This window comes from Hyperolius riggenbachi, chromosome 2 (genome assembly GCF_040937935.1).
Source record: "Hyperolius riggenbachi isolate aHypRig1 chromosome 2, aHypRig1.pri, whole genome shotgun sequence".
Taxonomy (NCBI): domain Eukaryota; kingdom Metazoa; phylum Chordata; class Amphibia; order Anura; family Hyperoliidae; genus Hyperolius; species Hyperolius riggenbachi.
This window is the reverse complement of record NC_090647.1, coordinates 476,319,134-476,337,483: the sequence shown is the minus strand read 5'-3', so window position 1 is coordinate 476,337,483 and position 18,350 is coordinate 476,319,134. Positions and strand designations below refer to the sequence as shown.

At 43.9% G+C, this 18,350-nt stretch overlaps 1 protein-coding gene across 1 annotated transcript in view; it reads right to left on the bottom strand.

The window, feature by feature from the left end:
* COL26A1 (collagen type XXVI alpha 1 chain) overlaps nt 1-18,350 on the bottom strand; it is a 540,454-nt gene that overhangs the window by 78,613 nt on the left and 443,491 nt on the right. The window contains exon 4 of the mRNA XM_068265988.1: nt 16,722-16,783. Within this exon, the coding sequence (XP_068122089.1) occupies nt 16,722-16,783 (62 nt within the window). The remainder of the gene's footprint in view (nt 1-16,721; nt 16,784-18,350) is intronic.

The following is an 18,350-nucleotide window of genomic DNA, read 5'->3' as shown; positions in this document are numbered from 1 at the left end:
TTAAATGCAGGTATAGAGTTTGCCATAACGACTTCCTGTGGCAATGCATTCCACATCTTAACCACTCTTACTGTAAAGAACCCTTTCCTAAATAAATGGCTAAAACGTTTTTCCTCCATGCGCAGCTCATGTCCTCTAGTCCTTTGAGAAGGCCTAGGGACAAAAAGCTCATCCGCCAAGCTATTATATTGCCCTCTAATGTATTTATACATGTTAATTAGATCTCCTCTAAGGCGTCTTTTCTCTAGACTAAATAAACCCAGTTTATCTAATCTTTCTTGGTAAGCGAGACCTTCCATCCCACGTATCAATTTTGTAGCTCGTCTCTGCACCTGCTCTAAAACTGCAATATCTTTTTTGTAATGTGGTGCCCAGAACTGAATTCCATATTCCAGATGTGGCCTTACTAGAGAGTTAAACAGGGGCAATATTATGCTAGCATCTCGAGTTTTTATTTCCCTTTTAATGCATCCCAAAATTTTGTTCGCTTTAGCTGCAGCGGCTTGGCATTGAGTACGATTTTTTAACTTGTTGTCGATATATTTACGATTATTTAACTTGTTGTCGTGAATCCAAGAAATTTCCTGTACGATCAACCAGGTGGCAGACAGTACATTTTCCACACGGAAACATCCCTGAGGGGCAGGTTGAGGGGCCCAACCACATGCGTGATGACTGTGTTGTGGTGGATCTAAACTCAGACCTCACCAAAATATCAGGCAGGCTAGGTGCCCTTTTACTCCTCTACCACCTGGATGATCTTAGAGTCAAGTCTTAAAGGAATACTATCGATGTATGCATTTATTTTTAAATGCTGTATGTTGTAGCACACATTAGGACAAGTACTAGGAGCAATTTGATTCCTCACACAGCTGTTCCTCTCAGCTGTAAAATCCTCCGTCAGTTTTGGCCGTCAGTGTTTGATACAAATGTATCTATATGCTGAGGGCTCCCAGAGGACTAAGCCCATGTCTGCACAGGGGAGTTGCTATCAACTCCTCAGTTTATAGTTTAATTATCACCTTGCTGAAAGAATCTTATTGATATGGTGGTAAGGGGTTAAAGATTCTAGCAATGTGTGTTTATTATCTTTGCTTCTCTTGACTGATAAAGATACTAATAATGCTAATTGTAAACAGTGGTCTGCCCCTCTCAGCAGCTTGTAAAGTGGATGCAGCCTGGAGTGAATCTCCTCAAGCAGGCAGCCAGTCTGAGTGTAAACACAGACTATTGTTACAGCTAGTTATATTCCAGCAATATTACAGCTCATTTAGTTACCTGTTACCACCTCAGATCAGCCTATTTCTCCTCATGTCTCCTGCATGCTGTGAGTGACACAGTGAAATCTATTTGTGCGCTGTGTGACAGAGTAACCAAGCAGCTCAGGGTGACCCAAACTACTATGAGCTGTGTGAGAAATGAATTTTTAAGCAGGGATAGCAAGAGAGAGACCTGGGTGAATAAATAAAGTGCCCCTAGCACTAGTGGTAATGTGTACACTAATATACAGTATTAAAAAAAAAAGTCGTTTCAATCGATAGTACTCCTTTAATAAATGCCAATGTTTAGCTAGCAAACGCCTCAGTTGGTTCCAGTGTGTTCCATACTGTGTAACTAGCCGTATCACATCATCTTTAGATTTCTCCTTTTTTCTCTCCTGCCTTAAGAGTGTTTCTCCTGGAGTATCATCACTACGTGATCTCGCCCTCTCCAAGACTTCCTTATTGTAACCACGTCGCCTAAACCTGTTGCACATTTCCTCTGCCTTCCTCTCATAGTCGCCATCACTACTGCAGTTCCTGCGGACCCTGAGCAATTGGCCCACTGGGATACCTTGCAGCAATGATGGCGGTTGAAAGCTGGAGGCATGCAGAAGAGTATTTCTTGCCATCGGTTTGCGGTGAGTTTCAGTCCTAATTCTCTCACCGTCTTTCTGTATTCGTAGATCTAAAAAACAAAATTTCATTGCTGTCAATGGTATGGGTTAGCACAATGTTTCTGTCATTCATATTCAAATGATATAAAAACACCCCCAACTCCACCATCGTCCCCTGCCAGACGAGTAAAACGTCATCGATATAACGAATCCAGGCCGCGACGTGCACCCCAAATGCCAAATTTGTGTAAACGGGTCGCTCCTTTTAGAAACTTTTCCCTTTTGACACTTTTTATTTTTCTTTGTGTGGATTCTATTTCTTTTTTCAAATGTGACACTTTTTATTTTTCTTTGTTCATTTGGTTAGGACAGGGGTCATAAAGAGTATAGTGGTGCTGAGGCGTGTTCATCATATTTCACATCATATCTTCATTGTTTTTAGTAAACGTGGTGTTTGCATCATATTTTTTTAAAGTGATAAAAAAAGGTTTTTTAAAAGGAGTTGTGAGGTGGGAAAAATTTGGTTATGTAAATTATGTTCCTAGTACAATGTGTGGTGACAATATTTTCTGTTTTGTGATTTTTGCTTTCTATCAATAACTACAAGCCCTTATTTGAAAAAAAAAAAAAAGAACAGTAATATACCCTTAAATATAGACATAAGAAAGGTACTGGGGTGTGGTCACTGGTAATCTGTCTGGCTTTAAGATCTACCGAGTATGCCACCTGGCTTTTCCTTAACCTTGAGTTCACCTGACTCCTGGGGCCATATGCAATTAAAGTTTTCTCCTAGGTGATATTTTTACAACTTGTTATAAAATGCTTTTGAAGTAACCAGCGAGCAAGAAAATACTCAAAATAATTTTGATAGTACTTTTTCACTAACTTTTGGGTACATTTTCATCTGTAGAAAGCTGAAAATTTAGTTTACAGAGATGTTGAAAATTATCTCCTAGGAGATAACTCAGGTGAAAAAAATGTATTGCATATGGGCCCTGGTCTGACAATTATCTGACCTCCGGTATTGGCCTAGTTCTTGGACTTTGTCTCTGTTTCAGTGTTGTCCTGCGAATTTTCGCCAAAGACACTTTCACATCGAAAATGGCATTTTCTGTTTTGAAAAATGTTTTGCAAAATGGCGAAAATTTACGAAAACTCAAATTTTTTTTATTTTTACTGCAAAAAATGTATATTTTTACCATGAAAATCATTTATTTTTATCATCAACACTGCTCTGTTTGACTTTCTGATACTTTATAGGTTTCCTCGGCCTCAGATCCTATATCTTCTGTACATAAGTCCTTGGGGCAACTGAGGTTGGGTAGATGTGTTCAGTTTCCCATTTAAATGGGAGTGTGGTGGAGATTGGGATATAACAATTGGAAGGAAGCCAATGACTGCCGGGAAGTTACAGTATTAGTGTACAATAAAGTTTAATTTTGCTTTGCTGCTTAAAATGGCAGTTTAAAGAGGAGCTCCAGTGAAAATAATGTAATAAAAAAATTGCTTACTTTTTACAATACTTGTGTATAAATGATTTAGTCAGTGTTTGCTCATTGTAAAATCTTTCCTCTCCCTCATTTACATTCTGACATTTATCACATGGTGGCATTTGTACTGCTGGCTGGTGATGTCACCGGAAGGAGATGCTGCTTGCATTTTTGGCAGTTGGAAACAACTGTTTTTTCCCACAATGCAACAAGCCTCCCATAGTGTGATGTTAGGACCTCAGTGCTGTGAGGTGTCGACATCACACTGTGGGAGGGGTTTTGCCACAAAATCATCTATACAGAGCCCTCTGATGAGCCATTTGAGAAAAAGAATAGATTTCTCATTGGAAAGGGGTTATCAGCTACTGATTGGGATGAAGTTCAATTATTGGTTATGGTTTCTCTTTAATCAGTCTTTATTCATTTTTGCTTTAATGCAGTACCTAGCCGTGCAAAAAATTGTAATTCTTGCAGCCAGTGTATGTCTTCATTAGAGATGGGCCGAACGGTTCGCCGGCGAACGGTTCCCGGCGAACTTCGGTGGTTCGCGTTCGCCTCCCGCAGGCGAACGTTTCCGGAAGTTCGGTTCGCCCCACAATGCACTATGAGGGTCAACTTTGACCCTCTACATCACAGTCAGCAGGCCCAGTGTAGCCAATTAGGCTACACTAGCCCCTGGAGCCCCACCCCCCTTATATAAGGCAGGCAGCGGCGGCCATTACGGCCACTCGTGTGCCTGCATTAGAGAGAGTAGGGCGAGCTGCTGTCTGTCTCTCATAGGGAAAGATTAGTTAGGCTTAGCTTTTCCTGGCTGCATACCTGTTCAGTGATCCTGCCACTGCATTCCTGTTCTGTGAACCCACCCACCACTGCATACCTGTTCAGTGATCCTGCCACTGCATACCTGTTCTGTGAACCCACCCACCACTGCATACCTGTTCAGTGATCCTGCCACTGCATACCTGTTCTGTGAACCCACCCACCACTGCATACCTGTTCAGTGATCCTGCCACTGCATACCTGTTCTGTGAACCCACCACTGCATACCTGTTCTGTGAACCCACCCACCACTGCATACCTGCTCTGTGAACCCACCCACCAAAGCATACCTGTTCAGTGATCCTTCCACTGCATACCTGTTCTGTGAACCCACCCACCACTGCATACCTGTTCAGTGATCCTGCCACTGCATACCTGTTCTGTGAACCCACCACTGCATACCTGTTCTGTGAACCCACCACTTCATACCTGTTCTGTTCAGTGGACCCGCCACTGCATACCTGTTCTGTTCAGTGGACCCGCCACTGTATACCTGTTTAGTTAACCCGCCACTGCATACCTGTTCTGTTCAGTGAACAGTTTGGTGTGTCAGTGTGAAGCAGTACCTTAATTACACTACCTGATTGATGTATACACATGCAAGATGTTTTAAAGCACTTTAGGCCTGTCATTTAGCATTCAATATGATTTCTGTCCTTAAAACGCTGCTTTGCGTCAAATCCAGAATTTTCCTGGGGACTTTTGGCGTATATCCCACTCCGCCATGCCCCCCTCCAGGTGTTAGACCCCTTGAAACATCTTTTCCATCACTTTTGTGGCCAGCATAATTATTTTTTTTTTTCAAAGTTCGCATCCCCATTGAAGTCTATTGCGGTTCGCGAACTTTAACGCGAACCGAACCTTCCGCGGAAGTTCGCGAACCCGGTTCGCGAACCTAAAATCGGAGGTTCGGCCCAACTCTAGTCTTCATTACTCTGAAGGTATTACATTTAGGAAACATGAAAAAATTGAATGAGACTCTTCCCTGTATCGGGTTTAAAAATGATCTAGCTAGAGGTTTTAAGTTGTGCCCAGAATTTCACACAATTTAGCATGGAGTTTTGAGCTTTGTGACACACCCCAACATTGTACCCACTTGGAGAGGATTCTCTAGGTAATACAGTGGCTTGCAAAAGTATTCGGCCCCCTTGAAGTTTTCCACATTTTGTCATACTACTGCCACAAATATGCATCAATTTTATTGGAATTCCACGTGAAAGACCAATACAAAGTGGTGTACACGTGAGAAGTGGAATGAAAATCATACATGATTCCAAACATTTTTTACAAATCAATAACTGCAAAGTGGGGTGTGCGTAATTATTCAGCCTCCTGAGCCAATACTTAGTAGAACCACCTTTTTCTGCAATTACAGCTGCCAGTCTCTTAGGGTATGTCTCTACCAGCTTTGCACATCTAGAGACTGAAATCCTTGCCCATTCTTCTTTGCAAAACAGCTCCAGCTCAGTCAGATTAGATGGATAGCGTTTGTGAACAGCAGTTTTCAGATCTTGCCACAGATTTTCGATTGGATTTAGATCTGGACTTTGACTGGGCCATTCTAACACATGGATATGTTTTGTTTTAAACCATTCCATTGTTGCCCTGGCTTTATGTTTAGGGTCCTTGTCCTGCTGGAAGGTGAACCTCCACCCCAGTCTCAAGTCTTTTGCAGACTCCAAGAGGTTTTCTTCCAAGATTGCCCTGTATTTGGCTCCATCCATCTTCCCATCAACTTTGACCAGCTTCCCTGTCCCTGCTGAAGAGAAGCAACCCCAGAGCATGATGCTGCCACCACCATATTTGACAGTGGGGATGGTGTGTTCAGAGTGATGTGCAGTGTTAGTTTTCCGCCACATGTAGCGTTTTGCATTTTGGCCAAAAAGTTCCATTTTGGTCTCATCCGACCAGAGCACCTTCTTCCACATGTTTGCTGTGTCCCCCACAAGGCTTGTGGCAATCTTCAGATCTTCAGCTCAGGTGGGGGAATCTGTCCATAGGACAACTATTAGTCGTGCACTGCACAAAGTTGGCTCTTATGGAAGAGTAACAAGAAGAAAGCCATTGTTAACAGAAAAGCATAAGAAATCCCGTTTGCAGTTTGCCACAAGCCTTGTGGGGGACACAGCAAACATGTGGAAGAAGGTGCTCTGGTCGGATGAGACCAAAATGGAACTTTTTGGCCAAAATGCAAAACGCTACATGTGGCGGAAAACTAACACTGCACATCACTCAGAACACACCATCCCCACTGTCAAATATGGTGGTGGCAGCATCATGCTCTGGGGTTGCTTCTCTTCAGCAGGGACAGGGAAGCTGGTCAAAGTTGATGGGAAGATGGATGGAGCCAAATACAGGGCAATCTTGGAAGAAAACCTCTTGGAGTCTGCAAAAGACTTGAGACTGGGGCGGAGGTTCACCTTCCAGCAGGACAAGGACCCTAAACATAAAGCCAGGGCAACAATGGAATGGTTTAAAACAAAACATATCCATGTGTTAGAATGGCCCAGTCAAAGTCCAGATCTAAATCCAATCGAGAATCTGTGGCAAGATCTGAAAACTGCTGTTCACAAACGCTGTCCATCTAATCTGACTGAGCTGGAGCTGTTTTGCAAAGAAGAATGGGCAAGGATTTCAGTCTCTAGATGTGCAAAGCTGGTAGAGACATACCCTAAAAGACTGGCAGCTGTAATTGCAGATAAAGGTGGTTCTACTAAGTATTGACTCAGGAGGCTGAATAATTACGCACACCCCACTTTGCAGTTATTGATTTGTAAAAAATGTTTGGAATCATGTATGATTTTCATTCCACTTTTCACGTGTACACCACTTTGTATTGGTCTTTCACGTGGAATTCCAATAAAATTGATTCATGTTTGTGGCAGTAATATGACAAAATGTGGAAAACTTCAAGGGGGCCAAATACTTTTGCAAGCCACTGTATATGAGGTTGTAGCATCTATATAATCTGAGAAGCAGAGCAACACATCTATCACAAGAAAATCCATGTTTCCTCTCTATAGTCTAAGTTTCATTACATTGACTTTCTTTTGACTCATCAGATTTTTGTTACTTATTTAACATTTCAGCACATTTTAGTAGAGTTTTCTTTTTTCACTTTAGAAGATTACATTAACTCGATGTCTCATAAACAAAAGGCCCTTTCACAGCTGAAAAAACCCTCTTCTATAAAGATGAGGAAAAGACATTGATCAGTCTAACTCCAAAACAAGACACAACTGACAAATTCTGAGAAAAATTGTCAGCTTACACATATGCTTGCACAGGGCTGGTGCACAACAAGAACGGTTCCGAGCGTTTTAAAAAACGTTTGCACTTTGAAAAGAGTTTGGCTAATGTATTTCAATGGAGCGTTTCTGAGCATTTTTAAAACGATTGCGCTTTGACAAGTGCTTGGCTAATGTATTTCAATGGGATGGTGCACACCAGAACGATGCGTTGTTTTCCCCAAATGCAAACTCGGGTCCTGCAGCATTTTTGCTTATTTTTGAGGCGATTCAGTCTCAATGTTTAGGAAAGTGGAAAATTGCTCTGAAAAGCGGCAGATCAGAGCGATTTTTCAAGCGTTTTTGTTACAGAAGCTGTTCAGTTACAGCTCTACTGTAACAAAATATCTATACCAAAATGCTCCAAAAAACGCTAGGCATACTTAGAAAATCGCTAGGCACATGCCTAGAATCGCCTTAAAAAAATCACTTCAAAAAGCGCTAAGCGTTTGCTTTTATGCTATTTGTTTTTGGTGTGCACTGGCCCTTAGAGAGAGAGAAATGTAAAGAGAAAGGACCCATGCAGACAGATTGTGCAGTTATCAGCCACTATTTGGCCTCATTCACATCAGGGATGTTTCTGTGCGCTTTTCACATCGCATTGCACTGTGCATTCAGCAAGGTATTGATTTTCCCATATAATTAATTGTGTCTGGTTCACATCTATGCACTGCGATGAGCAGCGTTTCAAAAATGAAGGGTTGCATGCATTTCTGTGTGTTGAGCTGTAAAGCGCACATCAATGCAAGTGAATGCGTGCGCTTTTTTAGCGCATACAAGCGCATGCGTTTTTTACCCCTAATTGAAAAAAATACATTTACATATATAAACAAAGCTTTATTGACCACTGCTAATGCTACAATAAGAAAAACGGGCTTAAAAAAAGCGCATCGCAACGCACTGAAGCACGCACAAGCGCATGCGGTTTTTAACACGCGCTTTTACACGTTCCTCAGCGCAACAGATGTGAACGAGGCCTCTGTAGATATCCTTGTGTTTTTCCAGAAAGATTAATTCTGGATATGTCTGATGTGCGTTGTACAGCCTTGTTATGCTGCAAGCTCATCATTGGAAAACATCTGCAATTTTGACATACAGTATACCTGTCAAAAATTCCTGTTAACTACTGGAGTGGAAAAGGAGCAAATATATATATATATATATATATATATATATATATATATATATATATATATATATATATATATAGGTTTATGATAATTCTCAGAAAAAGACAGATCTCATTTTTTTGAGAAGAGTAAGCCATGCTAAGTAATATGGATGATTGGATTTGCCGAGTGTTCAATAGATTGAATATTTCTTTTTCTCCTTCTTATACTGAGGTAAGATTGTTTATTTCATACCGCTTCACAGCTTTGGGGGCACCGCCTCCCACCTATGTGATTTTAAATTTTACAACTTTTTGTGCTAATGGTCATTTAAGATCAAATTTGTCTTTTTAGCTTCCTTATGGTGGCCATACATGGTACAATTTTTTCATCCAATCTTACCATTTCTATGTAGTATAAGGGTAAATGAAGTGAATATATTGAAAGGATAATTTAGGCAGTTACCTTACATTACATAGAAATGGTAAGATTGGATGAAAGAATTGTACCATGTATGGCCACCATTATAGTCTAGCATTCATCGAGACCATCACCAGAAACATTTTCTGCAGCTATGGAGTTGCAGATCCTGAGTGTTTCTAATATTTTCCTGTGAGCTCTTTCACAAAACATTCACGTCCACAATTTCCTGCAAAAGTGCTGCTGATTTGCTACACCTCCGGCTGAATATATCTTTATTAGTACCAGGCAGTGCTTACATTTAACAAAATTCAAAGCAGTTGTCATTGAGTCCTGGAAAATGGTGGTGGTGGTGGACCAAGACCAACCCCAGTTCTATATAAATAAAGCCCCAGAAGAAGCATATGCAAATTAAAGGCACTAGGAAATTTAGGCGATGGGAAATAGCCATTGGTAGAATATTGGCAACATTTATTGATACTCACAGTGGTGATTATCGATACTGTAGTAAAATATCTGTAAATGTTACTGATATTTTACTACAGCTAAACCTAACCCTACTCTACAGAACTCTCCCCCTCCAACGCCTAAGTCTAACCCCCCCCCCAATGCCTAACCTTAAACCACCCCCCTTCCTGAGGCCTTACTTTAACCCCCCGCCTCAAATCCCCGTCCCAACGCCTAACCTTAACCACCACCCCCACTGCACACCTACTTCCTGATGCCAAACATTAACTGTCCTCCCCAGCACAAATCCACTGCAAAAAAACAAATACTGGAGTCACCGGGGAATTGTGGCGCTGACATAGGTGCCCATACTAACATTGTTTAGGCACGGGCCACACTTGTCTTTCAGTTTTCTGTGCACATTTTTCTGCATGTGTTTTCTGCACACCAAGTGTGTTTGTGTAACGATTGTGGAACTTCCTCCATGATCAGCGCACAACGCGTGCGCTGATACGGCGGAAATCCTCCACAAGCGTATGATTGCAGGAACCCAGCAAAAGGTGCTACGCATCCGTAGAGGGAAATTCCTGTCGGCAGATGGCATTGTGGAGTGCAGAGGAACCAATCCTCTGTACCTCCACAAATGCCAGACAGGAATTGTACGAAGCGCAGAACGCAATCGCAAGAGAAGCGATTGTGAATGAGAACGAGCAAAGGGACAGGTTGTATGTGTGTGCACCAAACTAGTCGTCAACCCGCGACGGTGCACACACCACAGCAGATAAGAAGTAGGAACGCGATCGCGAGAGGTGCGATCGCCAGACGTGACACAAGGCTAAAGCAAGGCGGAGCACGAGAGTAGCAAAGGCACAGCAAATCATACAATGAGGAGATACGGAAAATAACAAACGCTAACTGAAAGCGAACACCGCACTCATTCGCAACAGTGCACGCGTTCATGCGCGGTCTCCACATGATAAGCACAATAGGGACAAGCACGCCTAACTAACCATCGACAGACAAACATGAAACAGAGGACGCGAGCGCTTGCTTAACGGTTACCTCACCGAGCCTCCAGCAAGCGTTCGTAGCAGACAAGACAGACACACGAAAACAGGGACAAGCGAGAGATAGGATCCACAGCACTAGCGAAAGTGGCTAGCGCAATCCAGGAAGACAGAACAGAAGGATCCACAGCACTAGCGCAGGATACCAGTGCGATCCAGGTAGACAGAACAGAGTAGCAGACCAGAAGGATCCACAGCACTAGCGCAAGGCGAGTGCGATCCAGGTAGGCAGAACAGAAGGATCCACAGCACTAGCGCAGGATGCTAGTGCGATCCAGGGAGGCAGAACAGAAGGATCCACAGCACTAGCGAAAAGAGGCTAGCGCGATCCACGGAGACAGAACAGAAGGATCCACAACGCTAGCGCAAGATACTAGTGCGATCCAAGTGAGACAGATCAGAAGAGATAGCTGGTAGCAACCACTGCACCAGCTATACTCCAAGAACAGAGATCAGAACGATTTCCTGTCGACCACCGCTGGGACAGGACAATCGCAAAACAGAACAAACAAAACAGATAAGCAATCCTAACTGCACTAGAGAAACCTGCCTAGCGCAGTTTCAGGAATTACTCTAAGATGATCTTCAAACAAAGAGTAAGGCTGACACTCCTCCAGGAGTGTTTCACAGGAAGGAATCCTTATGACCAGCCCAGCATTGTGGGAAACACATAGTACTTATAGTACACGTCTCCAATGAATGTGGCCAGGCAATTTGCATGACAACGTATGCAAATTCCTCAGCAAGCACAAGCTGCAAAACTGACAGAAGCTCTCCTTTCCAGAATCCTGCAGCATGCAAACCTAAACAATGGTCAAAAAGCTGCCTGCCTGCACAGGCAGCTGAGCAAATAATTACAGTACCCCCCCCCCCCTCCAGGGTCGAATTCCAGACGACTCTCAAAACTGATATCTCCAAACCACCTTAACAGAAGACTCATGAAGGTCAGGACAGCCCGACAAGGTCCAATTTCAGAGTCAGTCCACCCGAAACCGACCTCATCGGAAACAGAAGCCACCGAAACATGCCCATCAGCACTACAAGTCTTAGCGTAACACCCATCAGGACTGTGGATACCAGAGAAGAAGCCATCGACACCCTCCAGACAATACCCACCACCTTCCAAGGAGCGTCCGAAAATACCAAATCTGCCACAAAACCTGTTCGAAGTGTCTCTTTCAAAACAAAAGCCGCTGTTGATCGTATTCAGGGTACCAAGCAAAACTTCTCTCAGAATCTCCCAGAACGCCTTGAAGCTCCGCAGAGATTCCAAGAAGCCAGAACGCTCACCAGGCTCACATGGAGAGCTACCAAGCACCCCCATGGAACCTATAACAGTTCCAGATTCAGAATTAGCAGGACACCCATCAAGATCAGGACTTTCAGGGACCACTTCTGGGCATGCAAGCAGGCAGGCTAAATCAGAACATGTCTCCACCGAGGAAGCATCTGAGTACGCTGGTAACCGAGGCACACTTGGGCTTTCTGGGTCACAGAGCACACTGGGGTACACCAGCACGGGAGAAACCTCAGGACACGTCGGGGAACTGCCAACCTCAGAGTCCGGCACGACCAGACCAAAACCAGGACCGGGCAGAAAATCATCACGAGTAGAGGTCACAGGTACTGGTATTTCAAACGAAGACTCGGTCTCAGGCTTAGAGATCTCAATGACTGTAATGGTATCTGACAGAAATTCATCATTGACTGCACATGACTGAAGCTCCACCAGAGCTGAAAAGGTAGCCAGCAAGGCAGCAATGCCTACGGAAGAGGGCAACACCTCAGAAGGACTTGGGGGGCAGGAGGCATCTCCTACAAGTTCTGCACCCTTTGGGAGGAACTCGGTGACCTACAGAACATCAAACAAGACCTCAGGAACATCATTTTCCAGGTTTTCTAAGAAGGATTCTGAACTATCCATGTTACAGGGCTGAACATTAAATACCTCCTGCAGGCAGGGCAGATGTCCCAGGAATGGTTCCACCATAACCTGAGACTGGACTTCATCATAATTAGCGGGATGTACAGGAATATTTACTGGAACACACATCGACTCCCTAACTTCATTCTCACTGTACCCAGAATTCTGTGTGGCAGTCAAACTAGCTTGTAACTCCAAAACTGCAGAAAAACAGGTGAGTATAGTGGCAATACCTAGACGAGCCTCTAGGGACACTGCAGGGGATTCTAAGCAAGGCCACATTGACTCATCCAGAGTACAGAGTGCAGAATCAGCACTTCCCTCAGAGCAAGAAAGGGGCTCACAAACATCAGTGTGAAAGGAAAACATGTTTTCATTCATGGTACAGGGCAGGTTCAGAGAAAGCGTCTCTGAATAAGGCAAAGAAGGTTCAGCATCAGATTCGCAAAACCGAAGCGCTGTCTCACTCTTAGATTCGGCTAACAATGTCGAATCCGAGGAATCAGAACGCAAAACCTGCGAATCAAAATTCACTTTAGGTTGTGAAACTGACGCTTCCATAGCGCAAACCTCCGCGATCTGCGGAGCAGACTGCAAGGTATCTAGGACCGAAACACTGGAGCAACTGTCATCAGGCAACGGGCCCCTACAGGTGTGAACAGGGTGAGATAGAGACTCATATTCAGAAGAAATAGCGACATCAACAGGATAAACTTTATTAGGCATATTAATTTTACTTTTGACGCTGCATAGTCGAGAAATGTTCCCCATAGCAGGGTCACAGACGGAAGATCTCAAAGATCTGTTTCTAAATGAAAAAGGATCCCACACATCCTTGAGGAAACCGGCAGACTCATGCCGATCACAATCTGCAGAAACATTCGAGAAACAGGCATCAGATCGCACAGATTCAAACTGCACACTGTCAGGAGAGAATCCTTCAGGATTCGCACAGGAATCAACCACAGCGGCACACTCATTCATTTCAGATTGCACAAAGTCAAGACTCTCATGCTTTACCCCAGAAAGGCAGGAACAATCATCCGACAACGATGTCTCTTTATTGGAATCAATTGGTTGGTGTGTGTGCAACTCATCCAAAATCGTTTGCCATACATAGATCACCAGATCCACACCATCCTTGTCACATTCATTGGAATCAATCAGAAGGTACATAGAATCGAGACAAGCATTCAAGACATCTTCGCTTTTTGCGATGTAAAAATCGCAAAAGGCTTTCCCATCAAAATCAAATTCCTCCAATAAGGCCCCGACATCCCATGAGGCAAATGGAGGTTCAAACAAGCCAGTATCTAGATAATCTCCATATGGGTGGAGATCAGGAACAAGAACAGATTTTTTAACTGCTGTAATATAGTGTGCGATCCTACCTATAATAGGATCCACATAAGCTTTGGATTGGGGCAACGAAACCTGAGACTGAGAAGTCTCTCTGAAATCTTTCCCTACTTCAGAGTTTACAGAACTAATTTCTTTATTTGTAGTTGCTATGGGCAACGGATTTTTCCGCTGGGAAGTCTTCCTAGATCTTTTACGTTTAGACTTAGCAGCTCTGGATGGCTGCTTTTTGGATGAAAGAGTAGATGGAACAGCTGATTGAGCTGCTGACAACAACTCATTAAGGGGGTATGGTAATTGAGGTAATCTCAGCCAATTGTGAATTAAAAAGGCCAAGAATTCCAGGGGTCTTTGACTCAGGGTGGTATGATCTAACACATCATAAGCCCACATTGACATTTCGCCCCCTAACAGAATGTAGACCATTTGGGGGGCCCAGGTAGACACTGGGGTGCATTGGAATTCAGGGTTCGCTAACAGTTTAGTGCACTCAGACAAAAACTCGTCTGCTGATTCAGGTTCAAGATTTTTAAATCTCTTAAAGGTACAAGAGCCATATTCGACAAAATCGTTCAAATCGGAAATTCTGTCTACACTGGGGTTTTGGGTTGGGCTGGTCATACTGTAACGATTGTGGAACTTCCTCCGTGATCAGCGCACAACGCGTGCGCTGATACGGCGGAAACCCTCCGCAAGCGTATGATTGCAGGAACCCAGCAAAAGGTGCTACGCACCCGTAGAGGGAAATTCCTGTCGGCAGATGGCGTTGTGGAATGCAGAGGAACCAATCCTCTGTACCTCCACAAATGCCAGACAGGAATTGTACGAAGCGCAGAACGCAATCGCAAGAGAAGCGATTGCGAATGAGAACGAGCAAAGGGACAGGTTGTATGTGTGTGCACCAAACTAGTCGTCAACCCGCGACGGTGCACACACCACAGCAGATAAGAAGTAGGAACGCGATCGCGAGAGGTGCGATCGCCAGATGTGACACAAGGCTACAGCAAGGCGCAGCACGAGAGTAGCAAAGGCACAGCAAATCATACAATGAGGAGATAAGGAAAATAACAAACGCTAACTGAACGCGAACACCGCACTCATTCGCAACAGTGCACGCGTTCATGCGCGGTCTCCACGTGATAAGCACAATAGAGTCAAGCACGCCTAACTAACCATCGACAGACAAACATGAAACAGAGGACGCGAGCGCTTGCTTAACGGTTACCTCACCGAGCCTCCAGCAAGCGTTCGTAGCAGACAAGACAGACACACGAAAACAGGGACAAGCGAGAGATAGGATCCACAGCACTAGCGAAAGTGGCTAGCGCGATCCAGGAAGACAGAACAGAAGGATCCACAGCACTAGCGCAGGATGCCAGTGCGATCCAGGTAGACAGAACAGAGTAGCAGACCAGAAGGATCCACAGCACTAGCGCAGGATGCTAGTGCGATCCAAGGATGCAGAACAGAAGGATCCACAGCACTAGCGAAAAGAGGCTAGCGCGATCCAAGGAGACAGAACAGAAGGATCCACAGCGCTAGCGCAAGATGCTAGTGCGATCCAAGTGAGACAGATCAGAAGAGATAGCTGGTAGCAACCGCTGCACCAGCTATACTCCAAGAACAGAGATCAGAACCATTTCCTGTCGAACACCGCTGGGACAGGACAACAGCAACAGAACACCTAAACAATGGTCAAAAAGCTGCCTGCCTGCACAGGCAGCTGAGCAAATCATTACAGTTTGTATGCAGAAAAATGTGGGTATATTTTCACAGCAGCTAATGTAAATTATAGAAAATTTGCCCACAGTGGCCTCAATTCACTAAGCTTTATCAAACATTTGATAATTTACCTCATGAGTAAAATCTAATTTTGAATTCACTAAGGTGTTATAGATTTATCAATTTTTTTTATCAATAAAATGTTCAATAAATCTATAACACCTTAGTGAATTCAAAATTTGACAATTTACCTCATGAGTAAAATCTAACATTTAATAAAGTATTTGATAAAGTTTAGTGAATTGAGGCCAATGTGCAGAATTATGCTACAGGATGTCCGTTTTTTCCTGCTTGCCAAATACTCGTTCAAGTGTGAACTAGCTCATTGATTAAAGTGGACCCAAATAAAAAATACAAGATTTCAGAAATAAAATCTATTTTTTAACTTATAACAATAAATAGCGGCCTTTTTTCAGCTGCATGATCACAAATATAAAATATTTTACATTTATTGGAGGAACCCTTTCTTTCCTTTCATATTGCCAGGACAGAATCCGTCAGACTGGTGGAGGAGATAAAAAACAAAAACAAAACACAGGCTGCTACTGATGATGTCACAGGGGAGGTGATCTCAACTTGTATGAGATTTCACATAGACTACGCCCCTGTGAGGGAGGGTAGCTGAAACACACCCATGATCTAAAACCTCCTACTAAGCTCAAAAGTAATGGCTGCCACCTGTATAACCCTAGTTATGAAAAGAGAAGGGTTAAAAGCATGCACTGAAATGCTCATAGGCTTGAATGAGTGTTTATTTATCTTTGTATATGTCAGAGTGGTGCAACTAAATATTTTGAATTAAAAAAATGTTTGGTTTGGGTCCACTTTAACTTAAGTTCTCAGTTTAAATGTGTTTTTCTGTACAAAGAGCGTACAAAAATATGAAAAAATAGACAAGTGTATGGATGGAAAGTTGGGCGCCAGAGGCACCTGATAAATATCAGGCGCCTGGGCCGCTCAATATGCAAATTGCGGCAAAAAATATTGGGCGCCTACATTTTCTGCCTATGAACTATATTTGTATGAGTGCCTATGGCAGGGCCTCCAGTGCCCACATTTCCAGCAAGCTGGAGGGACATTCAGGTGGACCAGCTGCTGTATATGGGTTTAACTGTTATTGCTAGAATACTGGCCCACTTACCTTGGCTTCAAGATTGCTTATCCTTTCTGCTATTGATGCCAGTCTTGTGCAGTTCATGCATTCTGAAAGAAGAACAGAAGAGCTTTTAGTCCCAAGAAAATGTTAAATAGCCCATAACACAAAATCAAAAACGACTGTATCTACTAAGGATGTAGGTAAATGCCTCTGAAGTTTATTTTTTTCAATACTTTGTGAATTAGGACCATGGGGAGCAAGTTAGTACAGCCACATCATAAGATGTTACACATGTTCTTAATGTCCAGTCAGCTCAGATAACATGATCAAAAGTAAGCAACTCAGGTTTAGTGTCAAAAAGGTTGGGTCCTTTTAAAATTAATAATATTACTGGATCATGGGCCATTCAAGGTGGCGGGAGTAGCACGAGGGGAACACTCTTAGGTTGTGATGGGCTGGCCTGTATGTATGCATGTTGGATTATTGTGGCTCTGTACAATTAACGAGCTGACACATCATTGCATTCCAGCGGTTCTGGAGGTGTGGCTATCTTACAGAGGCAACAAGGGATGATTTGCATATTCAGCAGCAGTGATGCATTGTGGGACCCCTCATATGCTCACTCCACCCTGAATTATCGCAAATACCTTCTGTTTTATAAAGGCAAAATTCTCATTGTTTTGAGTCACATTCCTGCCAGGGCCGTCGCTACCATTAAGGCAAGAGGGGCAATTGCCCCAGGCCCCAGAGTCCATAGGGGCCCCCCAAGGATCTTCTATTAAAAATGTGATTTGGCTGGCCGCCGGATTCTGATTCATGTGTGCTGCAGGTGGTAGAGGTGAGGCAGCAGTGGCAGGCAGAGGAAGGTTTCAAGCCCCCCCCCCCCCAAGTACCTTACCCCCATATGCTGAGCGGTGTGCAGTGCAACTTACCAGGCAGAATCGCTGTGAAGTTCAGAAAGTCTTCTCCACTTCACACAGTCACAGCATCTCCTCTCTACTGCCCTCTGGTGGCACCTCTCAGTACTGCAACACTGGAGGAGTCAGGAGACGTTGTGACTGTGTGTAGTGGAGAAGACTTTCTGAACTGCACGGCGACTCTGACAGGTGAGTTGTACCCTAAGCCCTACTGCGCACCACTCGGCATATGGGGAGGGGAGAGAGCCAACCTAAGACTGGTGGTCGGCACACCTAGCTAACTATATTGGGAGGGAGGCAGGCTATCTAATCATGGGGAGCACATCTATCTATACTGGGAGAGAATACCTAATCCTGGGGGGATATCTAGCTACCTATACTGGAGGGGGGAGGGTACCTAATCTTGGGGGGCACATCTATACTGGGGGGAGGCTACCTAATCCTGGGGGCACATCTAGCTATCTATAATATAGACGGGGGGAGGGAACAGTATTCCATCAGTAGGGAGTCAGGGGGTCTCAAGTTATTTTTGCCCCGGGGCCCCATTGGAGCTAGAACCGGCCCTGATTCCTGCTTCCTATTAAGCACAGACATGGTCCATACACATATTACATCCGGCAATGGTGAACAGGAATCCAGAGTAACCAGCTGTATGGGACACCTTTAACATAAAGAAAGGGGCTTCTTGCCATGCCGCCAGCCTTGCATTCATCATATTACCAGATACACAAACCATCAGTGCTTCATGTGCAAGGTT